Genomic DNA, 14,725 nt, shown 5'->3' on the forward strand with positions numbered 1-14,725 from the left:
ACTGCCGAACAGTTTTCCAAAGAGGCTCTTCTTGCTCCACATCATCATCAATACTTGGTATTGTCAGTCTTCTTAACTTTAGCCATTCTAGTATATGTAGTGGTGTCTTTTTTTTTTTTTAAGATTTTATTTATTTATTTGACAGAGAGAGCGAGCGAGCATGAGCAGGGGAAGGGGCAGAGGGAGAGGGAGAAGCAGGCTCCCTGCTCAGTGAGTCTCCATCCCAGGACCCTGGGATCATGACCTGAGCTGAAGGCAGACACTTAACTGACTGAGCCAGCAGGCATCCCCCCCCCCTTTTTTTTTAAGATTTTATTTTTAAGCAGGATCTACACCCAGTGTGGGGCTCAAACCTACGACCTCGAGATCAGGAGTCGCGTGCTCTACCGAATGAGCCAGCCAGGCGCCCCTAGGTAGTGGTATCTAATTGTGCATTTAATTTGCATGCTCCTGATGACTAATGATGCTGATAATCTTTTATGGGTTTACTGGCCATTTCTTTTGTTTAAAATGAAACTTAAGTTTGTATCTTTTCTTGCCTCTATCTTATCTTCTACTTACTGAATAGTAGGAGTTCTTTTTATAGTCTAGATATAAACCCCTTGTCAGATATAACAGAGCCCATGCTTCTAATCACTCCTCTCTGCTGAACTGAAGGAAACAGGAGGGGATGTAAGAACATAAACAGGCCATTGTTGTCATCAAGGAGAGAGATGATTGTGTCTTTGACTAGCATAGGCGTTTAGATGGAGCAAAGTACTTGGAATTTAAAATGTATTTTTAAAAAGAGCTCTAGGGGTTCTGGGCCTGTTTGTTTTTCCCTTTTGTCTTCTGAATGCTCTCTTTCTTTTTTTAAAAAAAAGATTTGTTTATTTATTTTAGAGAGAGAGAGAGAGGATAGGGGGAAGGGCAGAGGGGGAGGGAGAGAAATCTCCAAGCAGACTCCCCATTGTGCGTGGAGCTCGACTCGGGGATCCATTCCAGCACCCTGAGATCATGACCTGAGCCGAAATCAAGAGTTGGACGCTTAACTGACTGAGCCACCCAGGTGCCCCAAGTCTTCTGAATGTTCTTAAATATATTTTAAAAATACAAGCCTGATTCACTTCTATGCTTGAATTAACTACAGGAGGATGTCCCAGGAACCTAGGACAAATTTTCTTTTCCTGTTCCTTTTTCTGAGCCATGGAGTGGCAAGTCATAGAGTTCCAGATTCCAGGCAGGGTAAGTCCTGAGGGAGGAATAATCTGCCATAGTTTCCACACATCTTAGGGAAGGCAGTGGGATGGATCAACTTAGGTACAGGATGCTGTAGAGTGTTCGGGATGTGTGCATACATGTGAGTATGTGTGTGCATGCACACATATGTGTAGGATTTTCAGGATTATTCTAAAAGGGTTTTCAAACCAGGGTTTTCTCACCCTGGGCACATAGGAGCACAGGTATAATTAAAATTCACTAAAATTTTCCTTCACGAGTGACTTTTTTTTGCGGGGGGGATCTTTTCCTAACCCATATGTATATTTCTGAGGATTACAAAATTCAGTTCTAGTTATACCTTCAATGGCTTTCTTACAGATTTGCATCCATTGTTGCAAAAAATGGCGGTGAGTATCCCATTTTCTTTTAATCTAAATCTCCTCTACTGGAACTGCCAACTTTTGGATGTTTTACTTCATGTTATTTCTTCGCCTTTTAGGAAGAAATAATAGATGGAAGCTATCTGAATGGTAATGTCCCCACTCTGTCCCCACTTTGCTGCTTCTAAAAATTTCAAACAGAATGTGCCTGTGATCTCTCTGGAATGATTCTTTTAAAGATGTCTTTTTATTTTATTCCCATGTAGCATTACTGGATCTCATACAGTTTCAAAGGTAACCCACCCTAGAGGAGAGGGGAAGGGATGGACTAGATGTTCAATAAAAATTCCTAAAGTGGGGGGGCGCCTGGGTGGCTCAGTCGGTTAGGTGTCTGCCTTTGGCTCAGGTCATGATCCCAGGGTCCTGCTCAGCGGGGAGCCTGCTTCTCCCTCTGCCTGCAGCTCCCCCTGCTTGTGCTCTCTCTCACACACTCTCTCTCTCTCTCTCTCAAAAAAAAAAAAAAAAAAAAATCCTAAAGGGAAGTCTTAATTGTAAAAAGTAATGCATACGTATGTATGCATTACAAAAAAATATCAACCAGTGCACAGGTGTTTTAAAGTAGATACATTTGTTTCACAAACTTTTATTCCTCTCTGTTCTGGTACAACTGCTAACATTTATTGAGTGTTTACTATGTAGCAGTCCCATTCTTAGCACTTTGTTCATAGAAATATATCCAATCCTCACAGATCCCCCAGGGAAGGTCCTGTTTTTTTTCCCATTGGACAGAACAGTGAAACTGAGGCACAGGGAGGGTGAATCAAGGTCATGCAGCTGGGAAGTGTGGTGGAGCTGAGGGGTGTATCCAGTAGTGGGGCTCCAGGGCCCATTGCCCTGTCATGTTATATACTGCATTCGGACTGCTGTTAGATTCCGGGGATGGGGGGCAGGGCACTAGAGAGTCTTGTGGAAAGACAAATATTAACAGATAATTCTAATATGATGAATACTATGAGGGGGAAGCAATGGGGATTTGGGGGCCCATGACAAGGACACTCAATTATGTTAAAGTGAAAGAGTCCCCATAAACATTTCTTCTTCCTAATGTAACTAACTCCAGTTGATAGTTTTGGATATATTCTTTCAGGCTGAAATCTATCTATCTGTCTATCTATCTATCTATCTATCTATCTATCTATCTATCTATCTATCTATCTATTTTTGTGTTCATTTATTCATCCATCTATTTATTTAGTAACAAAAATGGGATTATAAAGGCCTTCCAATTGTTTAAGGCAGGAAGATTTATCTGCGGCCAGTTACTCCATCATAGCTGGAAACTGAAGTCCAACTCATTCCTTTTTTATTGATGGGTGACATTCCACTGAATGGATGTACGATATTTGTTTAACCTTTTACTTGTTGTTGGACATTTGGGTCATTTCCAATTTTTGGCTGTTTTGAATGAAATTGTGCATTTTCTATGTGGTTGGGTACTGTTTTAAGCACTTTACATGTGTGAACAAATAGAATCTTCACAATTTTTAGCTATATCACATAGAAAGGGAAACTGAGGCACAGGAAAATTCGGTAAATTGCCTGAGGCCGCACAATTAAGTGGCAGAGCCAGGATTTGAATCCGGATTTTGAGTTCACACTCTTAACTATGCTATTCCAACCTCTCATGATATACATTGTATCTGCTTTTTAAATTTAACATAGTAAGGACATCTTTCCAAGTCAGTTTGTTTGGATTGTAGTTAATCCAAGTGGATTGTTACAGGAATTAGAATATTGCACACAGCTCAGAAATGATAATTGTCTTTGAGAGAATGGGATCCTGGAAGATTCTTAGATTGGGGAACTTCCCCACCACTGTGCCAGGTTAACAAATCTCCTACCTTCTCCAAACACAAAGTTCCTAGCACCCCCGGCCCATTCCCCACATCCTGTCTGAACTCTGGTCTCCTAGCCACTTGGCAAGTAGGGGAACTACTCATCATAGGGGAGCCTGTCATCGTGACCTTCTCCTGTCTTCAACTGAAGCTCCCATGGGTGGACGGCAGACCTGTCCCACAGAGTCCTGGCCTATCTGAATTCACGGAATGTTGCCTTCACCATTCCCAGCCTGCAGGTGTGTACCTGAGATTCATCCCTATCATATATTTCCCTCTCAGCGCTCCAGGGTTGTAAACTCAGGGGCCAGGTAGGATGGGGAAATGGACTATAAGGTATAGAGCTAGTTTTCACTTCCACAAGGAAACGTGTTCTGTCCAGTTGTTTTGAAACATGATACAAGCTCTTTTGTGTTTTTCCTCCTTTCTACCTTTGAAGGAGACTTGGTGTATTAGGGTGTAGGCTGAGCTGCTGTAACAAAGAGACCCCAAATTCCAGCAACACAATGTAGTTTACCTCTATCTCTTGTTATCTAGTTCAGAGCTCAGTGGGAGATCCAGAGAGGAGAGGAAGCTCTCTTTCAAAAGACTATCCAGGGCTCCAGCTTCCTTCTATCTGGTTGCTTTGTCATCCTCTACAGAGTTGTTGACCACATGATTGAAATAGCACATCCATTCTCCAACTCAGGAGAGGGGGTGGTGGGAAAGAGGAAGTGAAGGGCGAGCATCTTCTCTTTAAGGACGTGACCTGCAGGTTGCACCCTTCTTCCTGCCCACATCCCGTTGACTCACAGTCCACAGTCACATGTCAGGAGTAAGAAGAGAGACCTTTCTGAGAAGCCGCCTAGTCTGCTAAAACTTGTGGGATTCTTTTGCTAAACAGAATTACAGGAGACTGGCTCTTTGGGTGTAATGACCAGTCTCTTGATTACGGGTCCAAAAAATATTTTTCTTCCCTTTTAACTCTACTGTAAGAAAAACAGTAGCACAGGCATGGTAATAGATGACAAAGATATTTGTGGAGCAGTAGGGCTTGCCGGGGACTGTGGCAAACTGGACAGCACGTGCCTCATCAGCATGATCGTCAGCCCAGGGTGGTATGTCGTATCTTTACCATTATATTGTGAATAGCACAGAAAATTGAGGAGATATTCTTTCGGTATTCAAAAACTATCCGAGTCAGCAAAGAAGTCATGTCATTGACGAATGAAGTTCTGACATCTGAATGAATGAAGTCCTGACATCTTTATTGTTTCAATTTTTATTTACTTTATAATGAAAATGAAAATATCAACCAACATTCACATGAGAGCTACATTCAGGGAGTTGGTTGCTAACTCTTTACCAGGACACCCACTAGCTGGAGGTGGCTGTTGGCCTCATGGCATCTGCTTTCTTTCTTCTGTTCATCGGTCTGTGGCCACCTAAAGGCAAGTAATGCCTGCCCCTTTTCTCTCCAGCAGTGTTTTCTCATGAGATGTGTATATTTTAACCTGACTAGTAGATATCTTCTCTCTCTTCCTTTGTAAAAATTTATTTATTCATTCAGTATATCTACTTATCTAACCTCTAATCTCTGCCAGGCATTGTTCTAGACACTGGAGACTCAGAAGAGAACAAGGCAGTCACACTACTACCTACATGGGCCTTTCATTCTAGTGGGAGAGTCACTGAGTGAATCATTATTCAACTCATTCAAGATAGGGAATAATGGGTGACACTTATTGATCTCTTACTATATGCTAGGCACTATTGAAAACACTTTACACACACTCCTTTCATCCTCATAAAAACCCTACATAGTCAGTTTCTACGGTGTCTGTTTTTCAGCTGAGAAAACTGAGGCCCCAAAGTAGTGTTGCCCGTTTAGCAAATAAAAATACAGTATTCCCAGGGCACTGGGCTGGCTCAGTAGGTGGAGTGTGTGACTCTTGATCTTTGGGTTGTGAGTGTGAGTTCTACACTGGGTGTAGAGGTTGCTTAAAAAAAAATGCAGTGTTCCCGGTTCAATTTGATTTGCAGATGAACAATGAATAATTTTTTCAGTATATGTCCCATGCAATTTTTGGGACATACTTATCCTGAAAAATTACTCACCGTTTAACTGCAATTCAAATTTAACTGGGCATCCTGTGTTTTATCTACCAATCCTAGTTAAATAACTTGTCCCAGGCCACACAGCTAGTCGGTGGCAATGTGGGGATGTTCCCGTGGGTTGTCTGGCTCTAGAGCCCAGCTTTGCCCATGCCATCACAATATGCTGCCTCTCTAGAGCACCTTTATTTAACGGAGATTTAGAAAATAATTCCCCAGACAGCAGAGGTAATCTCTTTTAGGAGACGCTTTTGTCCTCTCCTCATCACTTCCGAGGGGACGCCAAGAGGGAGTTTGTTCATGCTCCCTGAATTTTGCTTCTACGCTCGTAGCTGGGGGCGTGGGAAAGGGTTAGAGCAGTGCCAGTCGGGGAGTGGTAAACGTCCCGGACGGAGGCCAACTGCTCTGGACTTGAAACCCCAATCACCTATAGGGACCAGGCAGGCCACGGGGAAATCGGCTGGCTGGGTGGGTGGTGAATAGGAGTGTAATTACAGGGAAGAGCTGCTCCCCGGCCTGCTGTTCTCATCAGGAAGGGGTTACGCCTAGTGTTGCCAAATCTTCGTGTTTTCCAAGAGAACTCGGAAGTCTGGATTTTTGTGGGGAATCCCCTGACTTTGAAACGTTGGCAGCTAATGAAAAGTTTGGAGCCAGCCAAACCAGACATGCCCACTAGCTGCCAGCTGGTGGGCTCTGCTGGGAAGGAGGTGGCCTGGCTGGGCTGCTGGCCATGGTGCTGACCATGTGCTCCTGTCCTGTCCTCACTGAGTCTTCTCAACACCCCAAATCCAGGCAGCTGTGGAACACCACCTGGAGCAGCGTCTGTACCAGCCGCTGAAGCTGCTGGAGGACCTGAGGGAAACAGATGCTCAGCAATTCTGCACCGCCATGAAATGCCTCTTAGAAGACAAGAAGGACCTCTTGGTGAGGCGTTCTTGGCACCCCGGGAGTAGGGGAAATCCAGAGCCAGATGGTATTTGTTGAGTTGAATCCAACTGAGCCTCACTCAGGCCTTCTTTATGTCTTCCTCCCACCTTCTCCCTTCACAATCCCCCCAGGAGCTTGCAGACCTTAGCTTTCTCACTTACTTTTTCCAAAGCTTGCAGACCTTAGCTTTCTCACTTACTTTTTCCAAAGTTCAAATGAAGAGGCTTATAGTATATATTCTTATGGGAACTAAGAGATGAGGGGTACAGAGGAGCTTCTAATAGTTTGGCTCAATAAACATCCATGAATGATTACTATGCATCAGTGGACACTGGGTTCAAAGATGAAAGACAACCCCTGCCCTCAAGGAGTTTACAGTCTGGGGGTAGAAAAAAAAAAACCAAACAGAAATAGACAGATTTCTACAAAATAAAGTTGGTGATCAAAGAGCATCACAGAGCAAGGTCTATGAGACCCAGAAAAATCCTTGGGACCCAGAAAGGTGAGGTTTAGAGTTTTCTTTATCAGAGACACTTTAATGTGGGAAACAGTGTTTCCTAGAAGGAGTTGAACCATGTAAACATTTTAATAGTCACAGACTTACTTTAATGTCTATTATTAAAATAGAATGGGAACATCCAACCTGTGAGTTTGGTAGAGATGTAATGTTTCCTATTGAAATGAATTTAAGTTAAAAAAAAAAAAAGTCGGTTTAAAAAAAAGTATGAGGTAAATAATAGTAAAGGCAGTGCAAAGATACAGCAAAAATGAGGATGCTGGTCTATGAAAATGATATTGATTAATTTTTATTGAGGGTTTACTATGTGTCAGGTGTTATTCTAAGGGAACATTCATCAAACCGTTTCTGTAAAGGACCCGATACTAAATATTTTAGGCTTTGCAGGCCATGTATTCTCTGTCACAACTGCTCAACTCTGCTGTTGTAGCAGGAAAGCAACCATAGGTGGCAGGTAAATGAATGAGCATGGATGTGTTCCAATAAAACTTTATTCACAAAAACAGGCAGTGGACCAGATTTGGCCTGTGAATCATAATTTGCCAACACTGTTCTCAGGGTTTAACATGCATGGACCAATTGAATCCCTTCCAGGATGTTCTGAGATAAGGACAATAATAATCTTACCATTTCAATATTCAGATAAGGAAATGGGCTTGGAGAGGTTGAATGAATAACCTTGCATACACAGCTCGAAAGTGGGAGGTTTGAGGTTGGAACCTGGGCTCCTGACTCTAGCTGTGAGTCCTTCTGGCATCTCGTGAAGCCCATGGGCCCCTTCTCAGAATAACTTGTGAAAAATCTATAAAATAAAACACAAAGGATTATAAAGGAAGCCAATTCTATTGAAGGGCATTTATTAAAATATGTAAAACAAACACATTTGGAGTATAGTAACTGATGTGCTTAACACATCCAATGACAAGATTTAACTCTGAGTCAAATAGCTTCTGTAATTTTGAGGAGGTATTGATTATAAAGGAGATTTCAAGATATCTGTGACAACTGTAATGCGTTATGAAAGTTTCAGATTTCTACTGATGACAAATCCAAGGTCCTACTAGTGCTTTGGTGGCTTATTGTCTACATTCATTCCTGAAGGAAATGCTGGAAGTAAGTTCTGTGGCAGTAAAATGAAGGCGCAGTTTCTTCCAGTGTTCACATATGCCCTAAATTCTATCCACAGACCTCTGCTGCAGAACTCCTGAGCTGCATTCCTAACCACTACACTGTTTAGCCCCTGAGAGTAAATGACCGAAGTTAGGAAACACTCGGTCATGGTTAGAAATGTGGGCTTGGATGCAGATACACCTGTTTCAGATCCTAGCTCTGTGTAAGTTTGGGAAGGTTGCTTATTCTATCTTTTGTTTACATCACCTGTGATCTTGAGATAATAATAGCATATAACATTTGTTGAGTGTGTGGTCTTTGCTCAGTCAGTGATGGTTATTATGTTTGCAGGGTGTGCTGGGGGAAAGACGGGTGCCAATCAAATTGTGACTAAGCCCTGTCAGCATTCCTGGGTTCTGTGGTTCAAAAGAGTCATTCATTCATTCATTTGTTCATTCATTCATTCATTCATTCATTCATCCTAACGGGCTTTCTCAATATTTTCTGGATACCAGGCATTCCTAGTGGAATGGGCGTCAAGGGCACATGGCTTGGGCGTCAAGGACTTTTCTGGCTCAACCCCTGCTGCACACCAAAGTCAGCTGCCTGGGCTCCACCAAAGAGCAGTTCAATCAGACTCTGTGGGGCAGTGCTGGAATCACCTCCCCAGTGGTTCTGATGTGCAGCCGGGGTTGAGAACCATTGGCATGGAGGAAAGACAGGCTCATAAGCATCTCTAATGCATCATGGAGTTTAGCTCAAGGTGCACTTGGGAGCACTTAGTGGAGGGAGATTTGATTTTGAGCAAAGTAGGAGGGCATTTGAGAAGACTTCACCAAGAAGGTGATGACAGTTAAGCTTATCCATGAGGGAGGAGCTGGATTTCGCTAGAGGAAGGAGGTGGGGAGGGAATTCCAGCTCAAGCATGCGCCTGAGGTGTGAGTCATGTGGTATACCTGGAGCATGAGAAGTTGCCTAATGTGGGAGAGGCAGGTGAAGGCCTCAACTTTGTTCTGTAATAGAAAGTTCTAGAAGGTTTGACAGAGCAGTGATGTTAAACAGTGGTCCTGAATTTCCCCACTACTAAGTATGGTTCCTCCCAGGGCTTCCAAATCTAGAGGCCTCTCACGAGACAATCCTAGCTTCTTTATTTTAGGAGCTGGAAGACATTGTTATTGATTTGAGAGAGATCCGGAAACAAGCCTTCCAGAGCCCTGGTGTGAACCGCAGCCTGTTTGTCATCACACTGGAGAGGTGTTTCCAGTTGCTGAACTCGCTGGAGTGTGTGGAGATCCTGGGCAGGGTGCTGAGGGGCTCCTCAGGCAGCCTTCTGCAGCCGGACATCGCAGAGAAGCTCCCCCAGGACCTGTGTGAGGACGCTTTCAAGAACCTGTGAGTGTTTCCCCCAGCCCATGAACCCCACTCCTCATTCCTCAGAGGTAATATATGGCAGAGGGGAGAAAGCAAGGGGAGCAGGTTAACATGTGAGGCCTGGAGCAGAGCTTAACATCTGTGGAGTTTAGAAATGGTTTGATTAGGGCCCCTGGGTGGCTCAGTTGGTTAAGCGACTGCCTTCGGCTCAGGTCATGATCCTGGAGTCCCGGGATCGAGTCCCGCATCGGGCTCCCTGCTCGGCAGGGAGTCTGCTTCTCCCTCTGACCCTCCTCCCTCTCATGCTCTCTGTTTCTCATTCTCTCTGTCTCAAATAAATAAATAAAAAAATAAAATCTTAAAAAAAAAAAAAAAAAGAAATGGTTTGATTAAAACCAGTACCTCCCAAATGTCGGTCATTCTGGTACCAACCTCACAATTTTTGCCCATCTGTACACCACTGGTACTATTCTTTACTTGTTTTTTTTTTTCTTTATAGTGACTCATTATTTTTATTTTTATTTATTTATTTTTAAAAGATTTAATTGATTTGACAGAGAGAGAGAAAGCACAAGCACGGGGAGCAGGAGAGGGAGAAGCAGGCTCCCCACTGAGCAGGGAGCCTGATGCAGGGCTCAATCCCAGGACCCTGGGATCAGGACCCGAGCTGAAGGCAGACGCCCAACTGACTGAGCCACCCAGGAGCCCCATGACTCATTCTTTTTAATTAACATTTATTTAAAAAGTAACTTTGACATCATTACTGTAAGGTCAAGTCATATTGGGACTAAATAGGACTGCTGCATATGGCAACAAGGAGGTCGTTGGTGACTGGGGCCATGAGGAGAGGTGTGGTGGGGAGGGGACCAGGCCGTAGTGGTTAAAGGTGATCAAGACACTTCATACCCAGTGGGGTGTCTATAATCAAAATGTCAGATAAATATTTGCAAATGACATATCTGATAAAGGGTTAGTATCCAAAATATATAAAGAACTTTTAAAACTCAACACTAAAACTCAACTTTAAAAATTTTTAACACTCAGTTAAAAATGGGCAGAAGATATGAATAGACATTTTTCCAAAGAAGACACACAATAGACACATGAAAAGATGCTCAACATCACTCGGCATCAGGGAAATGCAAATCAAAACTACAATGAGATACCACCTCACACCTGTCAGAATGGCTAAAATCAACACAAGAAACAACAGGTGTGGGTGAGGATACAGAGAAAGGGGAAACTTTCACACTGTTGGTGGGAAGGCAAACTGATGTAGCCACTCTGGAAACAGTATGGCAGTTCCTCAAAAAGTTAAAAATAGAACTACCCTATGATCCGGCATTGCACTACTAGGTATTTACCCAAAGGATACAAAAATGCTAATTTGAAGAGATACATGCACCCCAGTGTTTATAGCAGCAGTATCTGCAATAGCCAAATTATGGAAACCACCAAAGTGTCCATCGATTGATGAGTAGATAAAGAAGGTGTGATCATCATATATATATCATGGATATTACTCAGCCATAAAAAGAATGAAATCTTGCCATTTGCAATGACATGGATGGAACTAGAGCGTATTATGCTAAGTGAAATAAATCAGGCAGAGAAAGACAAATACCATATAAATTCACTCATATGTAGAATTTAAGAAACAAAACAAATGAGCAAAGGGGAAAAACAGAGAGAGAGACAAACCAAGAAACAGACTCTTAACTGCAGAGAACAAACTGATGGTTATCAGAGGGGAGGTGGGTAGGGGATGGGTTAAATAGGTGATGGGGATTAATGTGTGCACTTGTGATGAGCACCGGGTGTTGTATGGAGGTGTTGAATCACTATACTGTACGCTTGAAGCTAATATTACATTAGCTAACTGGAATTTAAACAAAAACTTAAAAACAAACAAACAAACAAACCCAAAACCAGGATGTCAGATACTAACCAGTGTTGGTGAGGATATGGAGAAATCAGCACCCTCATATACTATGGAGAATGTGAAATCATGCAGCCTCTTTGGACAACGATCTGGCAGTTCCTCAAAAGGCCAAGGACAGAGTTGTCATCTAACCCAGCAATTCTGCTCTTGGGTATCTATCCAAGAGAAATGAAAATGTCTGTCCGCACAAAAACGGGCACGTGAATGTTTACAGCAGCACTGTTCCTAATAGACCAAAGGTGGAAACAACCCAGAGGTCCATCAGCTGGTTAATAGATAAACAAAATGTAGCAGGTACAGGCTGTGGAATAGTATTTGGCCCTGAAAAGGTCATGAATGAAGTGCTAATGCATTGTCCAACATGCATGAACGTTGGAAACATCATGCCAAGTGAAAGAAGCCAGTCACAAAGATGACGTATCGCATGCTTCCATTTATCTGAAATGTCCGGAAGAGGCAAATCTATGGAGACAGAAAGTAAATTAGTAGTTTCTAGGGGTTGGGGTGACTCGTAGTTGGGAGGTGGTAGCTAAAAGGGTATGGTGTTTCTTTTTGAGACGTTTAAAAAGTTCTAAAATTGAATGCGGTGATGGTTGCACAACTCTGGGAACACCATTGAATTGTACATTTTCAGTGGGTGAATTGTATGATGTGGGAATTATATCTTCATAAAGCTGTTACAAAAAAAGAAGAGGGGTGCCTGGGTGGCTCAGTCGGTTAAGCGTCTGCCTTTGGCTCAGGTCATGATCCTAGGATCCTGGGAACGAACCCTGAGTCCGGCTCCCTGCTCAGCGGGGAGTCTGCTTCTCCCTCTCCCTCTGCCCCTCCCCTCACTTTTTGCACGCACACTCATTCTCTCTCAAATAAATAAAATCTTAAAAAATAAAAAAATAAAACAACAACAACAAGAAAAAAGAAGTGACTAAGAGGTGAGGAAGTGGAGAGCACTCTTTAGAAGAAATTTAGATGTGAAGGACAAAGGAGAAATGGGCCAATAGCTACACATAGCAAGGGAGTGGGAAGGCTTTTTAACACAAGACAGTTTTGGGTCCATTGGCTGTTTTGACCCTGTCTCAAGTCCTCCACCTGTTTGTTCTGTAACTGACGCCCGTGTTCGTCATTTAGATCTGCGGTGTTCAAAGATCTCTACGACCAAACCTCGGCTCATTCCCAGAGAGCTCTCTACTCCTGGATGACTGGGATTTTGCAGACGTCCTCCAAGGCTACTGGTGAGCCTGGGCTTTGGAGTGGGATCACTTTTTAGGGGGAGTCCATCCTTAAAAGTAGTGCTTCCTCTCTGAAGATAGGGATTTGATTTCATTGTCATTTCTGATTTTTACCCATCCTTCCCACCTTCCGAAAAGGGTTTGATGTGGCTTATGGAATAAAACACATACCCCAGGGGCACCTGGGTGGCTCAGTTGGTTCATCGTCTGCCTTCGGCTCAGGTCATGATCCCACGGTCCTGGGATCAAGTTCCGTATCAGGGTCCCTGCTCAGAGGGGAGTCTGCTTCTCCCTCTCCCTCTGCCCTGGCTCATGCTCTCTCTCACTCTAGCGCTCTCTTTCCCAAATAAATAAAATGTTTTTGTTTTTTTTAAGATTTTATTTATTTGAGAGAGAGAGAAAGACAGAGAGCATGAGGAGGGGTGTGTGGCAGAGGCCACAGAGGGAGAAGCAGGCTCCCCACTGAGCAGGGAGCCCGATGCAGGACTCGATCCCAGGACCCCGAGATCAAGACCTGAGCTGAAGGCGGACGCTTAACTGACTGAGCCACCCAGGTGCCCCAAATAAATAAAACTGAAAACAAAAACAAAAACAAACCCATACCCTATTCCATCCATACACTTCCCACACGTTCCAGTCTCCAAAATAAGGATGCCTCTGCATCTTACAATCAATGGGCTATCCTAGTTTGTAAGTGGAATGTAAATAATGACAGTGTCTTGGATTCGAAGAGAACCTTTAGAGTAAGGTTTCAAGTTCAAGAATCTGTACCATAAATCTGGATTAGAGTGGGACGTGGTAAAATTTTAAAAGGAAATCTAGGCAATAAAGCACAGAAATTTAGCGCGAAGTTTCCTGGCAGCCAAGGCAGAAGTAGATCAAGACCCATTTATTTTACAGATGTGTATTAGAGGAGTCAAATTCATGGAGCCGGAAAGTAGTGGTGGTTGCCAGGGGCTGGGAGGAGGGGGAAGTGGGGAGTCATTGTTTCTTGGGGACAGTTTTGGTTTTGCGAGACGAAAATGTGCTGGAGGTGGATGGTGTTGATGGTTGCACAGCGAAGTGAATGCACTTAATACCACGGAACCATCCACTTACAAATGGTTAAGTTAGTAAACTTTATGTTATGTTTACTACAACCGAAAAAAAGAGAAAAAAATGACTGTGTAGATGAGTAATGCAGACAGTGTCTCAGACGGCTTCAATTTGTTGAGTTTTTAATGTGAGTCGTGTAAACAGAATAAACTTTTTAAACACTTACCGGATCCTACTATGTGTCAGCAACTGGAGATACAGAGCAAAATAAGACAAAGTCTCTGCTCTCATAGAGCTCTTGTTTTATTGGGGGAGGGTAGGTGGAGAAAGTTTTAAACCATCAAATTAAGAGAGAGAGAGAGAGAGAGAGAGAGAGGGCTCAGGCACCAGTAGGTGCTATGAAGAAAATAAAATAAAATGGATGAATGCTATGGAAAGGCTTAGTGCTTTCGACCAGAACAGGACTTGGCCATCGTTTTCCATAAAGGGTCAGAGTAAATATCTTAGGCTCTGTGGGCCTGTAGTCTGGCTCAATGAATCAACTCTGATGTTCTGGTGCTAAAGCAGATATTGATAACAGGTGAGCAGGCAGGGCTGGGTCCCAGCGGAGCCTTATTTATGGGCCTTGAAATTGGGATTTCACAATTGTCACATGCCACAAAATAGTCTTCTTTTGATGTTACTTCCAACTATTTAAAAGCGTAAAAACCAAGCTCGCAGCCTCCACAAAAGCAGGTAACGGGTTGGATTTGGCTGGTGGGCTATGTAGTTTGCCAGCCTCTAGACTGGAGAATCAGAGAGGACCTGACATTTGAATTGAGGCCATAATGAGAAATGGAACGGATCCTGTGAGGCTTTGGGGGAAGGGTGTTGAAGGCAGGGGAACAGCAAACACAGAGGCCCTGGGGTGGGAATGAGCTCAGTGTTTTGGGGAAACATAAAGGAAGTCTGTGGGACTGGAGTGTAGTGAGGGCCAATCAATCCTTTTCCTGGAATTAAGCTCTGAGATTTGTGTATAAGGAGTGTCC

At 43.3% G+C, this 14,725-nt stretch overlaps 1 protein-coding gene across 1 annotated transcript in view; it reads left to right on the plus strand.

The window, feature by feature from the left end:
* Window positions 1-1,133: 1,133 nt before the first annotated feature.
* The window catches only part of OTOA (otoancorin), a 62,378-nt gene continuing 48,786 nt past the window's right edge, over window positions 1,134-14,725 (plus strand). The window contains 8 exon segments of the mRNA XM_054507549.2: window positions 1,134-1,224; window positions 1,579-1,607; window positions 1,700-1,730; window positions 1,847-1,874; window positions 3,627-3,714; window positions 6,362-6,493; window positions 9,280-9,515; window positions 12,562-12,665. Of these exon segments, the coding sequence (XP_054363524.1) occupies window positions 1,134-1,224; window positions 1,579-1,607; window positions 1,700-1,730; window positions 1,847-1,874; window positions 3,627-3,714; window positions 6,362-6,493; window positions 9,280-9,515; window positions 12,562-12,665 (739 nt within the window).

This window comes from Mirounga angustirostris, unplaced genomic scaffold, assembly GCF_029215605.1.
Source record: "Mirounga angustirostris isolate CCGP_5_RB_7025 unplaced genomic scaffold, mMirAng1.0.hap1 SCAF_5, whole genome shotgun sequence".
NCBI lineage: Eukaryota > Metazoa > Chordata > Mammalia > Carnivora > Phocidae > Mirounga > Mirounga angustirostris.